Source organism: Pseudoliparis swirei, chromosome 22 (assembly GCF_029220125.1).
Source record: "Pseudoliparis swirei isolate HS2019 ecotype Mariana Trench chromosome 22, NWPU_hadal_v1, whole genome shotgun sequence".
Lineage (NCBI taxonomy): Eukaryota > Metazoa > Chordata > Actinopteri > Perciformes > Liparidae > Pseudoliparis > Pseudoliparis swirei.
Window position 1 is genome coordinate 18,304,353 of NC_079409.1, and position 22,212 is coordinate 18,326,564.

The 22,212-nt window shown below is 41.7% G+C and overlaps 1 protein-coding gene across 2 annotated transcripts in view; it reads right to left on the reverse strand.

The window, feature by feature from the left end:
- Positions 1-1,820: 1,820 nt before the first annotated feature.
- The window catches only part of spire1b (spire-type actin nucleation factor 1b), a 62,353-nt gene continuing 41,961 nt past the window's right edge, over positions 1,821-22,212 (reverse strand). Inside the window, exons 9-17 of one of the 2 annotated variants that reach the window (XM_056406039.1) lie at positions 18,796-18,846; positions 17,383-17,546; positions 17,197-17,290; positions 16,812-16,954; positions 10,304-10,441; positions 10,090-10,160; positions 9,950-9,977; positions 9,375-9,667; positions 1,821-5,130 (exon numbers count right to left, since the gene is read on the reverse strand). In XM_056406039.1, the coding sequence (XP_056262014.1) occupies positions 4,875-5,130; positions 9,375-9,667; positions 9,950-9,977; positions 10,090-10,160; positions 10,304-10,441; positions 16,812-16,954; positions 17,197-17,290; positions 17,383-17,546; positions 18,796-18,846 (1,238 nt within the window). In that variant the 3' untranslated portion in view covers positions 1,821-4,874. The remainder of the gene's footprint in view (positions 5,131-9,374; positions 9,668-9,949; positions 9,978-10,089; positions 10,161-10,303; positions 10,442-16,811; positions 16,955-17,196; positions 17,291-17,382; positions 17,547-18,795; positions 18,847-22,212) is intronic. The other variant, XM_056406040.1, reaches the window with a different exon arrangement.

Sequence of the window (22,212 nt, forward strand, 5' to 3'; positions counted from 1 at the left end):
TGATGAGAAAAGATCATATTCAATGTAGCAGTCACTTACTTTAGTTAACGTTAGTTATTTCCTCCACAATACGTTGTCCTCCAAAACAAACTTGTTTGACAGTTTACACGTAACTATGGTAACACACTTTTTTTTAATGCAACTTTATTGAAAGAGCAATAACACGACAAAACATCAACATTTTCGGCGTTATTATTATCATCATCATCATCAACCTAAGTCAATGTCACTGCAAAATCTAGTGGTAAAAAATAAACAAAAGAAGGTATTTAATTTTTTTGTTTTTGTGTGCGGATTTACAAGGGAATAAGTTCCTGTTTCTGTTTCATACGCACATCAATACCTGTAAAAAGATGAAATATTAACAGGTGTGTCAATATTAACAGCTATTCTTAAAACATCACAGTATAAATAGAAGGTTAGTATAGGATTATCAGTATTGAAATTAGATCAATAAATATCAGATGGACAAAGTATTGACAACACAAATCACAGTATACAACTATTCAATCTCAGTAGACTGCAGAAGGCCCACCATATCTACACCCAAATGCACCATTGTGTTTCGAGAATGAGCTTGGGTCATTTATACAAATTAAAAAGGTATTTGGGGGGAAATAGTTGGAACAATATTCTCCCTTAGCATGTAATAATGTGCAGACTTTATTTCTTCTTCTTCTTTTGGGGATAACATTGTTATAAATGTAAATAATACATTTATTGTCTGAATTATACTCTTTTTGTCTCTGAAATAGTCATAATTGAAGGGGAAAAAAACCATCAACATACCAGGTGACTCCAAACATTTGACAGGCAGTGTACATTTTTCTGCTCAAAATAAATATACATGTGTAAAGGAATTTTATTATTTTACATGGTCGAGAAAAAGCCAGAATGTGATGAAAATTTGACTTAAATCCTCATTTTTTGTCGATCACAATTCGTCCCCTTTTTACAGTAGGCCTACTATTCTGTTACAAGTAATTATAAATGAATCTTTGGAACCTGATGAAAGACCCTCGTTGTGCTGCTGGGTGTTCCCGCCAGGCGTCTTAGTCCTGGGAGGATGCTCCGGGTGGTGCCGATGAAAACTGCCAATAAGTCAGGGGTCACAGATGTTACGAGCCGGAACCCATTGTCTCTCCTCCAAATCGTATTCCTTCCTAGTCAACCAGGTACTAAAGACCTCACCCACGGGAGCGAAGCAGGCCATGAACCGAGTAGACAGGACCGACTTCAATAAGGCAAGGGGGTGGAGGAGGATTAGCCGGCACCAAGGGACTCTCCCAGACAGGTTTGACACGGTATACATGGATATGTAATGCCTGTTTGACCTTAGGGACAAACAGGTGATAAGGAGGACACGTGCTGGGACCGGCTTGACCCTCAGTCTCCGGTTGTGACCAGCCCTGATGGAAGACTCCCACCATCATCATCCTGACTCGCCTGGATGGACATCAGGAGCATTTCCAAACTCAGAATCAGAGGGGATCCCTGTAAAAATTGCCGCATTTCAGTTGCTCTTATATATAACATAAGAAAATGTTGAATACATTATATGAAAATAGTAAATGATGTACATACTGCTACAATATAGAACGCAATATATGTAGAGAAGAAAAATGAATAATATAAATAAAAATAAGGGATGAGAAATATCGGAGATATGTGTAAATATGTGCATCAAACAGTGTAAATGCAAAGAATCTATTGAGTGCATTAATAATAGATGCGAGAATAGTACAAATAAGAATTAAATGAAATATGAATATTATTTGAAAGAGAAAGACATTTGCTTGAATACAGCACAAAGCAGATAATTTGATCAGGTATTGCTTTATAGTTTATTGTTGTAGTCATCATGTGGTGTACTCTCTGAGGGGAGTTACAGCTTAAAGGTAATACAAATTGAGGGTACAAGTACACCGTCGTACATGCATCCTGCTGTCACACTGTCCTGTAGACTTCCCACACTGTACTGGGATAGTTTCCCTCTCAGAGACACATATCTGCAGCCTGTCAAACAAAGTATGTAGTTACAGAAGATGACTGTTCAATGTACAATAGTGATCACAAAAGGCAGTTCTTAAGGCAGAGATGTTTTAAGGAGGGAGATGAGGAATGGGATGCAGAGGGAAATAGAAATCCAAACAAAAAGTCATGTATTTCTTCCTGTCAATGAGTCTCTTAATGTTGGTGGTAAATCATAAAGGCACCATATTAAGAAGTTGAGTATGTGTTTGCTGCCTAATACTCACATTACAAAAAACAAGTCAGAAATCTAATGTAAAAAAAATATTATAAGTTCAGATATTTCATTTATATTAATGCAAAAAATAAAATATTTTTACCTTACATTTAAAAAAGGTACATTAAAATTTAAGTTGCAATGTATTAATGTATGGTTGAGAAATGTGCTTCAAAAGGCCCTAAAATATATATAATAATAATATAATATATAATATAACTTCCTTTTTTACCTTCAATATGAATAAGACATTTTCTGTCAAAGTTAGAATATTTTAGATCATTCTGCATAAGAGATTTCTGTTTTTTGTTTTGCCCACATGAAACGGATGATGTCATTTGGAACCGGATGATGTAATGTGCCTTGCACCAATCAGGATTTAGCAACTTTTGAATTGACAGCTGTGGGGACGTTTGTTTGTGTTATATGTGTTACCAACTTGGGGCTGTGGAGTTTGAAAGGCGTGGGGAGTCAGGAACCAGTCAGGAACCAGTCAGGAACGTTTTAACGAAGGATCCAGTGGAGTTGCATTGTGGAAAATGTTTTTTGAAGCTTATATGGGGACAAATGGACACACACACGCACACACGCACACACACACACACACACACACACCTCAGCCTTTGCAGCTTTAAAATTCCCCATTCTTGTCATAATCTGTCCCCTTGCTTTATGGTAGTGCAATACTGAAATCGCTGGAGTGCTCGAGCACTGTCAATCAAATTTCATCAAATATGACCCACACAGTCTTGGATTAGCGGATTAGCTTCAATCTTAATAGAAAAATGAGCGGTGCTTATTAGATACTTGAATATTAATTTTGAGATAATAGATTTGACATTTGTTGCAAAAAATAACAACAACGGATGCGCGGAAACAAAGAAGGAGGCCCAATTGGAGTACACTCGGTAAAGAGGATTGTGAGGGAGAATCTCGAAATACAACTCCAACTTGAAATAAGCAGAGGGTAGCTTCATCGAACAATCATTTACTGTATGCACATGTGTACAAATACAGAAATTAAAACCCATATAAAATGTACAGTCTAAAATGTCTTATTTTCAGTATGATCTCTGCAGGCCTTGAGTCTTCTGCAGTGCCGGTGACACAGGAGGTCAAACACACATCACTCCTCTGTCTGTCTTGTGCTTATCGATTTGGAGTGAGTTGAGTTGGACCGAGTGGACGGGGCTGGGGGTAATTCTACTTTGACACGTTGTCATCTCAACAGTTCTTGTTTCTTGACTGATAAGTCTGTGGCCAGAGATTAAAGGAACATCTATGTTATGGTCATAATAAAAAAGAAGGAGCTGTACAGGACACAGGAACAAAGAACTGAGGTTCATATCACTCTGACTTTTAGCTTTATCTGACTGAAGTATACACGTATAGTAGGAATATATACAGTTTCTCTTAAGCACGTAGCCAGGCTGACAGAAAGTCACAGCTCTTGAGCCGTGTATTCCTATAGACCTCAGTAGTAATAACATCATGAACTTCTTCAATGAAAAGATTCTAACTATTAGAGGCCAGATTGAGGATCTCTTGCCCTCAACCAGTGCCAATCTATCCTCAAGTGAAGTGGCCTTGGAAACGGCTCTATGCCCTGATGTATATTTGGATGGCTTTTCTACCATCCACCTTGACCAGTTGTCTTCAATGGTTTCTGCTTCTAAACCGTAAACCTGTCTCTTTGACCCCATCCCGACGAGGCTGCTTAAAGACGTTTTGTATTTAATTGGCACCTCTCTGTTAGATATTGTCAATGTGTCTTTGCTAACAGGCCACGTACCACATTCCTTCACAGTAGCTGTAATTAAACCTCTCCTGAAGAAGCCCACTCTTGATCCAGAGGTGTTGGCTAACTACAGACCGATCTCTAACCTCCCCTTCCTCTCCAAGATCCTTGAGAAAGTGGTCGCAGATCAGTTGTGTGACTTTCTACATCATAATAGTTTATTTGAGGACTTTCAGTCAGGATTTAGAAAACACCACAGCACAGGGACAGCACTGGTGAAAATTACAAATGACCTCTTAATGGCAGCAGATAAAGGACTCCTCTCTGTACTGGTCTTGTTAGACCTTAGTGCTGCATTCGACACCATTGACCATGACATCCTATTACAGAGACTGGGGCAGTCGATTGGCAAATTACCTCTTAATTGCATCGGATAAAGGACTCATCTCTATACTTGTCTTTAGACCTTAGTGCTGAAAAAGGACTCATCTATGTACTAGTCTTGTTAGACCTGAGTGCTGATAAAGGACTCATCTATGTACTAGTCTTGTTAGACCTTAGTGCTGATAAAGGACTCATCTCTGTACTGGTCTGTTAGACCTTAGTGCTGCGTTCGACACCATTGACCATGACATCCTATTACAGAGATTGGATCAGTCGATTGGCATTTCAGCTACCGCACTAAATTGGATTAAATGTTATTTATCAGATCGATCTTAATTTTGACGTGAGGTCCTGGGACAGGGATGTCGTATGTTTACAGATTGTAAAGCTCTTTGAGGCAAATTTTTAATTTATGATATTGGGCTATATAAAATAAACTTAAATTAAAATGGTTGAATCTTTATAATTGTGCAGAGAGAGAGAGAGAAAGAGAGCAAGAGAGTTTCATATCTCCTTGATTGTTCGCTCAGAGGGCCGGTATTCCTCCCTTCCTTTTGGCGATGACAAGTAGAAGGACTGGGTCTTGCGTTTTAGGCGAGCTCTCTTGGTGGCCAGCGACAGGCTGTGCTTGCTGGAGGCAATAATGTCAAAGATGAACTTCTTGCAGTCCACGCACACCTCCATGGTGGCCCAGTCCTCCGTCAGCTCTGAGGGAAGCTCCAGTTCTTCATGGGACTTCAAAGAGCCATGCTTCGAGAACCTGGAGAGAGATGCTGCTGATGAATTTACCAATCTCAGAGAAAGATATCTCAAAACCGGAACTTCCAGAAATGTGCAAATACCAGATCTCCAAACACAAAGAGTAAGGGAAATGCAATCCAGTTCAAGTGAAATGGTGCAGATATTAAAACCCAAACAACAGAAGTGTGCAGAGGAGAAGTGGAACCCTTTGAAAAGGATGTCAGTCTTATTCCTTCAGTATGTCAGAACTAAAATATCAAACGAACTATGGGTGAAGACTTTGCAGTGTGTCTAAAATGTGAGTGTAAGTGTGGCAGCTGTGTCTGATTTGGCCTCGGCTGCTGGTGATTGGCAATCACTCAGCAGCCGAGGCCACCCTTATAAAAGCTCCCACTTGAGAGTGGAGAGGGAGAGGTGAGCAGAGGCACGTGTTTTGTGGTTTGCTCGGTGTCGTGTGTGTGCAAATAAATATGTCCTTGAACAACACGTCTTGCTGTCTGGCGGATCCTTGGTGCTGGGGGGGGAAACCCACGGGTGGCGGCCTCAGGCCTGCTACAGTAAGAAATAGGCAATAGTAAAGTATAGATGCTGTACATAACTATTCATACTGGGTGTTACAGTACTGGAGTGAGAGCCGTGAAAGACTTTCAGAATGACATTAATTCTGAAATCCTAACGATCAAACTACGGGGTGAGATAAATGACCAAATCATGACCGATATTGGTGAGGGATATTATTCCCTCTGATGGTGACAACCATCTCAAAGCCAGCACTTGAACAGGGTGCACAGCTTGTCAAATCTGAGACCCCTTTACCCTCTTCTCCCCAGAGCAGGACCTCTGTATACATTACAGTATTTTACAACATGGTAAAAGACAAATATTAGGTGCTAACTTGTTAATATTATCGTTTGGCATACATTTTATTTGCATAAACTACATCCTTTTAGGGTTAGTCTGTGTAGGCTACAGATGAGGCTGACAAAGTGCAGCTAAAGCTAATAACAAAGAAGAGCCTTTTTTTGGGACATTTTACATGTTCACATTACCATTATTTGCAACTTAGCGGTGGTGATTCTTATACAATGGAGCCTCAGAATCTGTCAAGTCCATCATAGTTTATACCTGTATATATCAATGCACAACACCTTTTAATTAAAAGGACTCCTCCCCAGAATCCCAAACACGTATTTCCTCTTACCTGTCGTGCTATTTATCAATCTAGATTGTTTTAGTTTGAGTTGCCGAGATTTTGGCGGTATCTATTTTATGAGATAGCTGTCGAGTTTTTCAACGGTGCTTTCTTTAGCGCTTTGATCACCACAAGCCAAGTGCCTTATAGTCCCAATTTTATTGGGGAGAAACTTAACTAAAACTAGGTTGAGAAAGAAAGAAGAAATGGACACTTTTATTTATCCCCGTAGGAAAATCTTTTCTGCATTTGACCCATCCTTAGTTATTAAGGACCCATCTTTAACGGTTCAACGGTTTCTACTTCAAACACGTCTACCTGTCTCTTGGACCCCATCCCGACGAGGCTGCTTAAAGACGTTTTGCCTTTAATTGGCGGCTCTCTATTAGATATTATCAATGTGTCTCTGCTAACAGGCCACGTACCACACTCCTTCAAGGTGGCTGTTATTAAACCTCTCCTGAAGAAGCCCACTCTGGATCCAGAGGTATTGGCTAACTACAGACCGATCTCTAACCTCCCCTTCCTCTCCAAGATCCTTGAGAAAGTGGTCGCAAATCAGTTGTGCGACTTTCTACATCATAATAGTTTATTTGAGAAATTTCAATCAGGATTTAGAAAACACCACAGCACCGAGACGGCACTGGTGAAAATTACAAATGACCTCTTAATGGCAGCAGATAAAGGACTCCTCTCTGTCCTGGTCTTGTTAGACCTTAGTGCTGCATTCGACACCATTGACCATGACATCCTGTTACAGAGACTGGAGCAGTCGATTGGCATTTCAGGCACGGCACTAATTTGGTTTAAATCCTATTTATCAGATCGATCTCAGTTTGTATTTGTAAACGATGACGCCTCGATAACCACCAACGTTAATCACGGAGTTCCACAAGGTTCTGTGCTTGGACCAATTTTATTTACCTTATACATGCTTCCTTTGGGCAATATTATCAGGAAACACTCCATAAACTTTCATTGTTATGCAGATGACACTCAACTATATTTATCGATAAAACCAGAGGAGAGCAACCAACTCTGTAAAATTCAAGCATGTCTTAAAGACATAAAAACATGGATGACCTGCAACTTCTTGATGTTAAACTCAGACAAAACCGAAGTAATTTTAATCGGCCCTGAGCACCTCAGAGATCAATTATCTGGTGATGTGGATTCTGTAGACGGCATTGCCCTGGCATCCAACACCACTGTAAAGAATCTTGGCGTTATCTTTGATCGGGACTTGTCCTTTAACTCCCACGTAAAGCAAATCTCAAGGACTGCATTCTTTCATCTACGTAATATTTCAAAAATCAGGCACATCTTGTCTCAAAAGATGCAGAAAAATTGGTTCACGCGTTCGTTACTTGAGACTGGATTACTGCAACTCCTTATTAGCAGGCTGCTCTAATAAATCTCTTAGGTCCCTCCAGTTGATCCAGAATGCTGCAGCTCGTGTTCTCACTAAAACTAAGAAAAGAGATCACATCACTCCTGCACTAGCTGCTCTGCACTGGCTCCCAGTAAAATCAAGAATCACTTTTAAAATTCTTCTCTTAACCTACAAAGCCTTGATTGGTGATGCTCCATCATATCTTAAGGAGCTTGTCGTACCATATTGCCCCACTAGAGAGCTACGCTCACTAAATGCGGGACTACTTGTAGTTCCTAGAGTCTTAAAAAGTAGAATGGGAGCCAGAGCCTTTAGTTATCAAGCTCCTCTTTTATGGAACCAGCTTCCAATTTCAGTCCGGGAGGCAGACACAGTCACCTCGTTTAAGAGTAGACTTAAGACCTTCCTCTTTGACAGAGCTTATAGTTAGGGCTGAATCAGGTTTGCCCTGGTCCAGCCCCTTGATATGCTGCTATAGGCTTATAGCTGCCGAGGGACGTTTTAGGATGCACTGAGTACCTATCTCCTCTTTTTTCTCCTTAAGGATGAATTTTCATCTCTCAATCACACGTTACTAACTCTGCTTTCTCCGCGGAAGTCCTTTTGACTTTACGTCTCATGGGGTCATCGGACCCTATGAGACGGCATAGATCCTATCTGCCTGATGGATCGTCTGGGTCGTGGAATTCCTGCTCATGACTACGCCACTGTCCTGTTGAGACTCCGCCCTCCTCCTCCCCACCGCCATCTGCCTGATGGATCGTGGAGGTCTCCATCGTGGAATATGCCTACTATGAACTATTCATACACTCTGTCATATTCATTGAATGTATTTTAACTCTAAATCTGTCCTTCTGTACACATTACATCTATTGCATCTGTCCATCCTAGGAGAGGGATCCTCCTCTGTTGCTCTCCTCCAGGTTTCTTCCCTTTTTTTTCCCCCTGAAGGGTTATTTGGGAGTTTTTCCTGGTCCGATGTGAGGTTTTGGGGCAGGGATGTCTATGTGTACAGATTGTAAAGCACTCCGAGACAAATTTGTAATTTGTGAAATTGGGCTATACAAATAAACTGAATTGAATTGAATTTAATTTAGTTATTAAGGAACAGTAGGCTGCAGTGAAGACCAGGGAGCAACTGGGGGTTCAGTGTCTTGCTCAAGGACACTTCAACATGAACTATGGGGAGAGCAACCGGTTACCTTGTGGTTATGGGAAGACCACTCTCCCCCATGAGCTACAGCGAACCCAATTAACTCACACCAAAACAATGCAGATTGATAAATAGCACCATAGGTAAGAGGAAAATAGATATACTTTTCATTTTGGGGTGAACAATGCCTTTAAACACCAATAGCCTGGTAAAATAAGAGCTGTTTGTCATTTTTCCTTTATTTCCAATCAGTTGATGTATCTAGCTCTGATCATCATACTTTTCAGCCACAGTGACAGTGCAGACTGTCAAAAGATACAGACTGGATATTTCAGCAGCACCTATTGGCTTTGCCACAAGTTTTATCATTTGCATGTGCAATATATTTTACTCATTTACAGTTTGCGTTTTAGTCTTAGGAGCCACTCTATCAATATCATACAAACTCCACAAGATAATTAGTTTTACATTAGGACACAACGTGCATGTCTGACATGTCTGATGGATTGTGTTCATTGCTCTTACTTGGACATGGTCTTGTGAATGGCGTGGCGCTGCGGGCTACTGGAGGATTTCTCACATTTGGCAGCAGCAGCAGCAGCAGTTGGTCCAGAGACTTTTCCAGCTCTTTTCAATGCCCCTGTTGTTTCTATTTTCACAGTGGGGGGCGCCATGGCCCCTCCCACTGCTGACGGCCCCAGCCCTCCAGCCACAGACAACCCTTGTCCCATAGGACCGACCCTTTCACTGGGGAGAGTGTTGGTGGAGCCGATGGAGTAGATGGGCAAGCTGGAGTAAGGTTTGGATGGAAGCCGCATCTGATAGAGAGGGAAGACATGAACGTTAATAAGTAGAGGCAAAATTAATACTGAGAAAGAATGCTGAACATTTTTCATGAAACATCCTCAATATCTACGGTCTGCTTCATCTGCTTCATCAGGAGTGTGTGGGTCAATACGGTAGCAGGACAGCTCACTTAGGCAGAGTAAACTTTAACTTTTTTGAATGGCACCACATGATTGATCAGAATAAATGAAGGTATATGATTTCATGCTGTACCAGCAGGCAATTGGCTGATTGGTTTATCGCCTTTGACTCACCTTTTTGCAGCACTGCGCACACACAGGCCTGAAAGGGAGAAAGAAGAGCGAGAGAGAGCAAATGAAGGAAGAGATGAATGAAACCAGTCGCTCATCCCCCTGGTTTAAATAACATAAGATAAATATTTACGGTATTTTACTTTTTGCAAAACTGGCAGATGTAGGACCAGGTGAAAAAGGAAAACCTTTTGCTTCTACAACAGAAGCACAGCTGCAATAAAAACAAACAAACAAACGGATTAAGACCACGTCAGAATAACAAGAAATTAATGCAACATTCATTAAGTATTTTACAACTGCATCTACTCATCGTCTCTTTCTGTACAGCTAGTATCGTACACAAAGAAGAGTTACCTTCCCCTTCTTCATAGCGTTGTAAATGTCTTTGTACTGCTGGAACTTCTCCAACTCTGCCTTCACCAGCACCTGTCTGATGTGCATCACCTCATCCACCGTCAGAGACAGACACTCCACAGGGAAACAGAACTCCTCCTACGACACAGAGCAGTGGGTGACCCTGCTCATTGCAGATCCAACACACAGGGCTCAGTGTTTATCATTCAACGCACAAACAGCTGGATCCTCTGCACCTTTTGAAGCAGCCTGCATAACCACATAAACTCATGACACATAATGCGTAAACAACTTGAGTGATGGGAGGACATGATTGTAGCAGAGTTCCCCACAATGCCTATCTCAAAGGAGCACCACAGAGACTATAGATAAATGTGGCCACGTTTGTTCTCGAATATCAATTCTAGACCCTTTTCCACCTGAACACACGTTGTTCATTTGTACATGGAGGATCAGCCGGGGTTTGTGTTCTCTCGAGTCTATCGCTGTGAAGATGTCCCTAACCCAGTGGTTCTTAACCTGGGTTCGATCGAATCCCAGGGGTTCGGCGAGTCACTCTCAGGGGTTCGGCAGGGTAGAGACACACAGCAGCGTTTCCCCTACCATTACAACAAGGTGGCGGCCCGCCCCCCTGATATCACTCCCTGTAATTTTCGCGATAGCGCCAGATTACAACAGAAGTAATTTAAGGTTCCCAAAAAATATTTGAACTTGTTTTGTTTCTTTTTTCACAGGTTGCACTTTCAATTCAATTCAGATTATTTTGTATAGCCCATTATCACAAAATACAAATTTGCCTCAGAGGGCTTTACAATCTGTACACATACGGCATCCCTGTCCCAGGACCTAACATCGGATCAGGAAAAGGAACAGTTTATTGTTATTATTGTTATTCAGTGCAAAACAGGTTAATTGCAGGTTTTTAGGTTGGCAAAAGTACCAACTATAGGTGTTCGTATCGGTCGGTCTCCGGCCCCTGAAGCTGTAAACCTAGGGGAAGCACAATATAGCTCGGTTCACACTATAGCAACGTCGGGCTGTTTTTGTCAGTCAAAAACTGGCTGCTGATATTTTCGGCAACTCAACATTTTCTTCGCCGTGTTATGCTGCGTTCACACCAAAAGCTTTGCAAAGTCAATGCACAGACGTGAATGGAATGATAGACTGAATTGAAAAATTCCCCCGTCGCTGAGTTGCGAAATCCAATCAGCTACGTTAGCTATGTTTCGAAGAAATTAGATTCATATTTTTCCAATTACAAAGGTGCTAATGCACCGATGAAGCTTGCAGGGTTCAGTACCACCAATAAGGTTAGGAACCACTGCCCTAAACCGTTAAACCGGTTCTGTGTTTTCATATGCAGCGAGAAAATAGGTAATTGAAGGATACTGATGCATCTACAGACCAGACCCTTCAGGGTGTGTGAGAATTGTTTTTGTTAGTTTTTTTAGACTGTAAACAATTTCAGACAGAGTATAAACTCAGGATGACAAACTAATGTGCAATATGATGGAGGTGGTTCCAAGATTCCTGCAAGGCTTCTGGTTGCCTTCTCAAAAACCTCCTTCAATTGACAGCGCTTAGTAAAATGGCTGTTGAGGTCTCCACTGCTCCGTCTGCCATGTGCTTGGTGAGGTCCATCCAGACATGGTCTTGTCCATCCGGGAACAGGATACAATACTTCCTGGTGCTGGACATTGTCAGTGATGTTGCAGCGGGAGATATGTGTGTGCTGTTTCAGACTCACACATGATTGATCCAGCCAGCAGACAGATGCTGCAGAGTCAACAACCACTAGTCTGAAATGTCAGTTTAGCTCAGATTAAAAAGTCACACAATGCAACAGAAATGGTCTATGGGAAATAAACCGCCTGCTATATCAGTTGTTGAGGTGTTTTGTGGTTTTACAATACAGTACCGCCAATATAGTGGTCTGGCTCTGGTCATATTGATCATTATTCTGAACTGGTTCGGTTCATGTTGGGAACCAGAGGCAAGGAGAAGGGAAATATCTGAGTGCTTCAAAGATATATGAAAAAAAGAGGGTAAATAGTGTTTAAAAAAAATCAAATAAAGCAAAGTATGGAGGTTAAAATATAAATGTTATTATAAATGCATCCCGCCAGCAGAAAGCATATGGTATGTAGATCAGATTAATTTTAGCTTACGCTACCTACTTGTGGTCGAGAGTTCCGATGTTATCCAAAGTAGTGAAATAAATGATTATTAAATAAATGATATTGTTCACTAACTATGTGACAAAAAGCAGTTGGTGCTCGGCCTATCAGGACAGCAGCCTGCTCTATAGGTGGATGAGATGAGGAAACATTAGGAGCGGATGGGCAGCTACAGTTATTATGCCAGGTTGAACTGAGGGAGACTGGCAAACCTTAGCCGACTCTCTTCCTCTGATGTCGGCTGTGTTTGCACAGACCAAACACAGCCTTCGCTAAACCCAACGCAAACGCCTTGATAGGGTGGGAGCTCTGCAAAGGTTGGAGAGAGAAGGGAAAAGGGTGTAGGAGGGCGATCTGGGGCCGATACAAAGCTATCATCCCAACCTGAACAAAAGAGGGTTCCTGCAGATTGACAAAGTCACACCAGCAGATTACGTGAGCAGCTATGCAGGAGATGTTGTGATGGAAAAAGGAGAGGGACCAAATCTAGGAAGACACGCGTCACGTAAATAAAAGGACAAGAGAGATGACGTTGACTGCCCATCTCCTTTTGTTTCTCTGTAAGCATGCCAATGCTTTTTGGTCTCCTGTTTTTCTTATTAAGTTACTGGATGGGATCTGATTTCAAAATTTGCCATTCTACACTGTCCTGAGAGAGTCCACGCTCTAATATATCAATATTAACATTGTTATTCATACTATTCACAGGGCAAAGCAGAACAAAACTAGAATGGGCACTCGGTAGAGCGCATACCTTCGCATATCACAAGATTGGGCATTGAATTTTGAAAATGTTGGCATTAGTTGCATGCCAATTGGATATAAATTGACTGCGCTATGGTAAAAAGAAGATGTTGACCTTTTCATGACCTTGACCTTGACCTTTGACCCAATCGATCCCAAAATCGAATTAAATGGTCCCGGGATAATAACCAATCATCCCACTAAATTTCATGCGATTCAAGCTGATTTTGACCTTTTTCATGACCTTGACCTTGACCTTTGAGCCGATCGATCCCAACATCTAATCAAATGGTCCCCGGATAATAACCAATCATCCCACCAAATTTCATGTGATTCGGTTTAATACTTTTTGACTTGTGCGAATAACACTCACGCACGCACGCATACAAATACACGGCGATCAAAACATTACCTTCCGCATTTTCAATGCGAAGGTAATAACATTGCATCCGGCTCACAAGTGTTAGATACAAAGCTAATAATTAGTTAATTGTGCACATAGCATTCTGCATCCGGCTCACGAGTGTTTTATACAATGCTAAGGAGTTAACTATGCATATAACCCAAGAATGCCGTCACACTGATTTGAATTACCACTCCTGTTTTCTGTTTGTTCTCTTTAGTTGATTGCAACTGCTCTTATGAACAATAAAAAAATATACCTTACGAAGTGCATACAATAAATTCTGTAAAATATGGCTGTTGTCTCCGTGACGTCAACTATGAGTTAAAGTAAGTAAAGAAATGGGCAAAGTGGTGGATCGTCAGTGACAGCTAACAGCTAGCGACTCGGTACGCCACCTATTGGTTACACAAAGCGGCCAAAACCTCAATTATGAATAATTTCACGCAGAAATGTTAAAGGTGATTTCTATATAAATTGACCCCTCTACAGCTATCGTGAATATAGATTAATAGACCAACATATTTAGTTTAGGATGTAAACATGATACTTCCGTATTGTAAAGGCATTTTAAGATAGTGGTCTATGGCAGTGATTTTCAACCTTTTTTGAGCCGCGGCACATTTTTTACATTTTCAAAATCCTGGGGCACACCACTAACCAAAATGACACAAAATGACACTCTAACACAGTACATATACATATAGTTAATAATATAGTTTCTAAATGTATTTATACTCTCTTAGTGTGAAACCTGGGCCTGTTTCGATGAACACAAAATGGATATCCTGGCAGTAATGGTAGAAAGACACAAACAAAGCTCTTCCTCACAGCTCTCATTCTCTCTCTGTTTTGAGTTTTTATCGCAGTCAAGCTTGAGAAGCTCAGCTCACACAGATATGTGGTTGAAAACAGGAGCAATGTCAAAATAGCTTTGTAATCGATTAATCTGTTGATTTTTTCTCCGATTAATCGATTAATCGTATTTTTAAAAAAAGCATGTAATTTTCAACCCTTTATTCAAAACAGGGTTCATACGGTCATGGAAAACCTGGAAAAGTCATGGAGTTTTTAAATAGTTATTTCCAGGCCTAGAAAAGTAATTTTAAAAAAGCGTCACGAGGGCAGCAGCAGCCAATTAGATTCACCAACAGCGGAGCAGCTCAGCGCTGATTGGCTCTCACAACGCAGCGTTCTGTCCTCTCCCTCCGCTCCGCTCTTGTTTCTCCTGCGCCGCTCTGCGCTCAACTCAACTTTTTTTATACTCCACGACTTATTGAGTGCCGTAATAATCGCGCGACACAACGACTATTTTAATTATCGATTCGTTGTTGCAGCCCTACCGACAATGGTTAATTAGGTGATATTAGATAATTTCCAACGGCACACCCGACGATCTCTCACGGCACACTAGTGTGCCGTGGCACACTGGTTGAAAATCACTGGTCTATGGTATAGCAGAGGACAGCCCTTTTTCCCTCCCCCCCACAGGAAAAGTGGGTGGAGCCTACAAAGTTATAAATTAGCACACCTGTGAGCAGGAAAGAAAGGGGGACAAACAAACAATTAGGAAAAATAGCATGGTGACCAGAGAGAGGAGCGAGAGTGGATAAAGCCGGAAAGGAAAACGTCTTAGCAATCAGCTTCCGTCAACCATTGGTGAAACGATAAATCGTTAACGACCAAAAGTAACGGGAGCAGCTAAGGAACGTAACCGGCTGAGCGGTGACGAACTCCTGGCTACCCTGAGGAAAGTGTATGGATCCCAGTAGCAGCCTGTCAGGAGCCACTTAAAGACCGGACCCTGCTTGGATGCCCCGGAGAATCTCCTTTCCTACAGCGCGGCCCTTCAGATACACTACCGTTCAAAAGTTTGGGGTCATCCAGACAATTTCGTGTCTTCCATGAAAACTCACTTTTATTCATCAAATGAATTGAAAATTGAATAGAAAATATAGTCAAGACATTGACAAGGTTAGAAATAATGATTAATATTTGAAGTATTAATTTTGTTCTTCAAACTTCAAGCTCAAAGGAAGGCCAGTTAACTGTTTTCAGCTGTGCTAACATAATTGCACAAGGGTTTTCTTATCAGATATTAGTCTTCTCAGGCGATTAGCAAACACAATGTACCATAGGGCGGCTTTAGCTCAGTGGGGTAAGAGGGCCGTCCTGCAACCGCAAGGTTGTGGGTTCGATCCCCGCTCTCCCCATTAGTTGCAAGTCGAAGTGTCCTTGAGCAAGGCACTGAACCCCCAGTTGCTTCCCGGGCGCTTCACCGCAGCTCACTGCTCCTTAATAACTAAGGATGGGTTAAATGCAGAGAACTAATTTCCCCTTGGGGATTAATAAAAGTGTATATTATTATTATTAGAACACTGGAGTGATAGTTGATGGAAATGGGCCTCTATACACCTATGGAGATATTTCATTAGAAACCAGACGTTTCCACCTAGAATAGTCATTTACCACATTAACAATGTATAGTGTGTATTTTTGATTCATGTTATCTTTATTGAAAAAACTGTGCTTTTCTTTGAAAAATAAAGACATTTCTAAGTGACCCCAAACTTTTGAACGGTAGTGTAAGTTCCTGTAAAAACCCTACTCTCCAGGCCCGACCTCTCTGTTCCCCCCCAATAATCCCACACACACACCCACATACACCATTTTCTGAACTGGATTTAACAGGACATTTCTACCCTCCTGCCCTTTCACACATCCCTCTGCCCCCCACACACTTATGTCATTGGTTTTTGGAAGCTATATTTTATTTACTTAACGTGTGCAGAGACAATTTAGGTTATCTTCAGACTCCTTTTGAGTCTTGTTTTCAGTTAAAGGACAGTGTCTGGAATACATTCAAAAGCTGGTGTTGACTGGGCCTGGTATCTTTTGAACCCGAAGAATCATAAAAATGTAAAGAAACTGTATGAACTGTATTCCGGGTTGTGTTTTTGTGTTTCGCTTTGTGTCCTACGTATTTTTTGTAGTGGAGGAACTAACTAGCCAGCTGAACCCCTTATTGCTGAAGTAGTTAAACTAAAATAACGAGTAAAGGGGGATCCTACGCTACAATGGGGATTGACTTGAGTCAAGTGGCCATTTGATGAATTGCAGTTTTTGAAATTCCAACCTTGGCACCAGAGACTGCTGCTTGTTTTATGCAGTAAAGGTAACTGACCAGGGACCTGGAGCTCTTTTTGCAGGGCGGCTGAAACAGTCGAACGTTGGTTGGAGTCTCCTTCTCGATGGAGTGTCTCCGCTGAGGAGTCTGACGCCTCTCTGGCTGGGGTGTAGAAGAGATGGGCAGGAACATGGGGGGAGCTGGCGTTCATGGAGGAAAGAGAAGTAAAAGTCAGACAAAGAGGCAGCTGAACTGGAAATGTTCCAATGAGTGTCCAATTTAAGGGACAATAACTTCTGATTATAAACAGCAAGAGAAAAAAGAGGAAAAGCTCTGACTGGCCAGGCTGTAAGATTACAACTCATTAATCACAGTGGGTGCGCGGTTTAGCTGAGAAGGCTACTGAGCTGTGACAGGGATGTAGAAATAATTCCTGACTCACTTTTCTTTCCCAGAGCACACTCCGGGGACGTATCATCCATCGCGGATGTAGCCACGCTGGAGCTGCTGGCTGATTTACGGCCAAAAATCTCATCCTGAATACGTGGAATACACAAACACTTCCGTTATATGCTCTGCACATGCCACATTTTCAAAAAGTCCATACCACACACAAATCCATACTAACGTCAGAGTCAGAGCTGTCCAGCTCGGCGAGACTCGGAGCCTTCAGGAGCCTCTTTCTCGGAGGCACAGACTGAGATCCAGAGGGTTCTTCCCTGGTAGAGGCTGATCCGTTGGCCAGACACAGAGAGCTTGAAGTCCTCCTGCCCATGTAGGGACTAAACTCATCTGCACAGAGCCATACACAAGAGAGAGTCATTCAGGCTAGAGGAGAAAATAGCATTTGACATGAATCTCAAAACAAATCCTCACATGATTCCTTGCATCCTGTGTATTCTTTCAATCCGTTTTGACTGTTCTGCCCCCGAAAAAAAGGGGCAGATGGTTTTCAAATCAGTGTGTTTTAATAGGCGGGTGTTTTGAAAAGATGCATTGAATACTTTAAAGAAGACTTAGGTTTGAGATCCATCCCAAGGTTAAAGAGGTCAGGGAGGGGGAGTTAAGTTGGTCTGAGGGGAGGCAGAGGAGCAGGCTGGTGTTACACAGAACATGGATGACCCTATTTATTCTTATTCTCAGGGGAAGCTAAATCCTTCAAATCAAGCGCCACAAGGTCATTCAACACTGAGAGAGAAGTTCAAAGATAGAAAACAAGCTACCTAACGCTTGAAGAGAAGCACACCAACAAACTGAATAGAGGGTTTAAGGGAGGGGTGGACTGAGAAAAGAGGAGACAGGTAAAGAGCTGCAGCTGATAGGATTTGTGGTAGCACTGAAACCTCATTTGTTTCAGTCTTTCAGCTTCTTCCCTCATTTATAAGCCTCCAACAGGAGTAGCCTACTGTCTCTGTCGTTGGACGAGAGATAACTTTTCTACAAGCTAAGAGACAACATAACTGGGCTTTATTCAAATATGTAAATAGAGGATATATTAGCAGGGCTCTCAAGTCTCACGCATTGAGCGTGAGACTCACGCAATTCGGTCTCATCTCACGCAATTCGGTCTCATCTCACGCAATTCGGTCTCATCTCACGCACTCCCGCCACACATCGAATTCCTCATGCTGAAAAAACCTCTCGGCTATTTAATGCTTGAATGCAGGGGTGCTCAATACGCCGATCGGCAAAAAATAGTCACTAGCACCCCCCCCCCCCCCCCCCCCCCCGTCAAAAACTTTTCTCGGAGTAGAAATAGTCACTAGCACCCCCCCCCCCCCCCCGTCAAAAACTTTTCTCGGAGTATAAATAGTCACTAGCACCCCCCCCCGTCAACAACTCTTTTCGGCTCGATGCCGGCTCGATGCCGGCGCGCGCAACGGTCAGCTGTATCGGGTGCTGATGGAAATCTCACGCTTGCCTGTCTTCAAACCTTGAGAGCCCTATATTAGTTTACAGCCAGAGAGGCAGACAGACAAGGCCATTAGGTTAAGGGTAAAACAAAAAGGCCTTTCAAACCACAGCAGAGCTGATACTTTACCGAGTCCAGCACGGAACAAATCCTGTAGCATACTGCGAGTTTTGCCAAAACCTAAAAGGGGACACCTCCTTCATTAGGATAGCTTTAATAATATTCCATTATTTGGTATATGTGCTGTTAGGTCTCCATAATACATGATGATAGATGCAGTGATTGCACGGTTGAATGTGCTCTGTCAGCACAGTTTTAGAGTTGTTAGCATTGTTAGCTGTACCGTATGCAAGCCGCCAGCTCAGCTGTTGCCTTTGTGGGGCAAACACAGTGCTCACAACATCAATTTTAGCTCATTCAAGCTAAACCATTATGCAAGGATGATTCTTAACTACTTTTTTGGTGAAAATTAGATGAGTTTATTGCTACCACTCTCACTATCTTCAGAGCTACCAACTCTCACGGTTTCGCCGTGTGACACACGCTTTTGCATGTTTTCACACGCTCTCACGCCACATAACCAATATCTCACAGCAAAAGAAATTCTGATTTTGGGCCGAGGCGCGTTGGTTTCTTTTCAAACTCCACGACGATAGATGGCGCTAAGGAGCGCATCTATAAACCTATTCGCTGCATAGACATCCTATTTACCCCAAAGAGTCCCGAAGTTAGCAACAGAAGAAGATTTTCAAACAGACACAACGAGCAGAGACTACGGTGTGTTAATGCAGGCCTCTCAAGTGTCACGCATTGAGCGTGACAGTCACGCATTTCGGTCTTACGTCACGCACTCCCGCCACACATCGTATTTCTCACGCTGAAAAAACTCTCGGCTATTTAATGTTTTAATGTGCCGCAGCGCGCAAACATGAGCTGGCCGCGCTGCCTTCACCATGGAGGAATCAAGCGCTCCCCTGGAGTTCTGCTGTGAGGAGCCACTTATCAGCCAATCAAAAAAAAGAAATGGGCTACAATCAGAAAAAAACGTATCTGTTGTATCTGTAAGATTGAATCCAGCAACCAATGAAAATAAAGCATCCTGGATAGATATGTCACTCTTGCCTGTCTTCAAAACGTAAGAGCCCTGTTAATGACATGTGGTTCAATTAAGTTCTCACTCTCTTAAACTTTAAATCTTAAAATAATGTGTTGTGTTTGTGCGTATGATTTTGTGTGGTGATTTAAACTCAGCTGTCATAACAAGCAGCAGGAGAGCGCCTTGTTAACCTCTTGGTATACTGCATGCTCAAAACATCAGAGCATTGTTTGTTAAGGCTGCCCACATAGCATTTATCACTTTATTTGCAGGCCTTTGAACAAGTAAGATGTATTATAAAGAATTTTACATAAAGACAGGACATTTGTGCAATAGAATTATTCATGTTTTTGTAAATGAGTAGAGTTATTAAAAAACATTTTAATTATTTAAGGTAGCAAAGATGCCTCGTAAAAGACCTTTGCCAGGCCAGAATGCAGGGTACAACATGGGTACAACGCCACATTAATTCAAATTTCCTGATATTTGAGCCACCAACGTGTGTGGCTGCATGCGCGGCAACATTTTGGTCACCCCCGACAAAATCTCACTCCAAGGTTTTTTGAAAAGTTGGCAGCTCTGCTATCTTTGAGTTAAGTATGAAACGACACCCAGGAGGCGATTGGCTTAGCATAGCATAAAGACTGGTAGGCTACCACCTAGCAGTTAAAAGCAAACTAATTAACTTGTTTTTTAAATTTGTAATATAAAATTAAAATAAATCTAGTCAGAACAAGTTGTTGTTTTTCAGGCAGTTACAGTATTATTTCTTGGAATGGGTGCAGTGACCTCTGACTCCTGTTGTCTTTCGAGAAGTTACTGCGCAGCTGTTTGCCAATAAATAATCCCTGAACACTCCCTATAAAACCACAACATAATGTTTTTTCTATTCTGTTGGTGTACCAGAAGACAGAGCCATGATAGTTATTTTCCCCTGCTCACAGTCTCTATGCTAAGCTAAGCTATCACCTCCTGGCTCTAGCTTCACGTATACGGCACAGACATTCAATTCAGTTTATTTTATATAGCCCAATATTTAAAAAATCCGAATTTGCCTCAGAGGGCTTTACAATCTGTACACATACGACATCCCTGACCTTTGACCTCACATCGGATCAGCAAAAACTCCAAAGAAATAGAAAAAAACCTTTATGGGGAAAAAAGGGAAGACATCTTCAGGAGAGCAACAGAGGAGGATCCCTCTCCAAGAGGGACAGACATGGGAGTGCTGTTGATCTTCACATCTAACTCTCGCAAGCTAAGCGAATTTTTTTAAATCTCAAGCTATTCCATAAATTGTTGATGCATTATAAACATTCCAATAGGACACACCATCTTCCTTTCGCCGCCAAAAAACAACAAAACAAACCTAGAAGTGCATGAATCACATCCCCACGAATGGTGTTTATATCTTATAAAAAGGATTTCTCCTTGAAATTGTATTTTATTACTCCTGATTAAAACCGTAATCATGTTCATGAAAGTGTCACTGGTTATGTAGCATCTCCCCATAAAATACTGAGCAAAGTGAGAATAAAACTGCTCCCTCTGCATGAGAATGATGCATTATGGAAGGATGTTCGTACACACACACACACACACACACACAGCAGGACAGTGTGATGAGAGACACTGGCTTCAGTACGAAGGAAAGAGGAGCCCAGCGTTATTGTGATTTGCCTAAGTAGTATTTCCTTCTCTTCTCAATCAGAGCTGTCTCATTAAGTTGGTAACCTCTCTAATTGGATTCTGTAAAGTCACATAGTACAAGAAAGACTCTTTTGTGTGACTTTGCCATATCTTTCTATTTTTCAAACCTAAATTATGGCCAGATTTTACACATTGCACCTTTAAGATTCACATTATAGCAGCATACTTGACAGATAAATGTACTTAGCAACATTTGAAACTGCTGCCTGAGTATTTAGAGATCAGCAGCAACAAGTGGGACAATTTTTCAGGAGTGATATGCGTATTCTGTCCCTTTGTATGAAAGGAGCTGCAGATGGACATTTCTATAAAGGAGTAGTGTTATTACACCAAAATGTTGCCCTCCAAAGAATGACACTGAGGCAAGTAATTTCACAAGCAAATACAAAACTGATGTACTCAGCAGAAAAAAAACAAAAAAAACAAGAATCAACGATATAAAATATAAAACTCAGCATTATTTCAACCATCAATTCAGTATCTAAACACATAGCACCAAGAGCAGTACATCCCTTTAACCCTTGTGTTGCCTTAGGGTCATTTTGACCCGAATCAATATTACACCCTTCCCCCGCCTTTGGGTCATTTTGACCCGATTCAATGTTTCACCCTCCTGTTACCTTTATATTTACTAACATATTTTACCCTTTGGGTTCAATTTGACGCCAGCAATTAAAACCTCCAGAAAATTATTAGAATTAATATTGTTTTCCAAGTTTAAGTGTGAGGCACTTTATGTT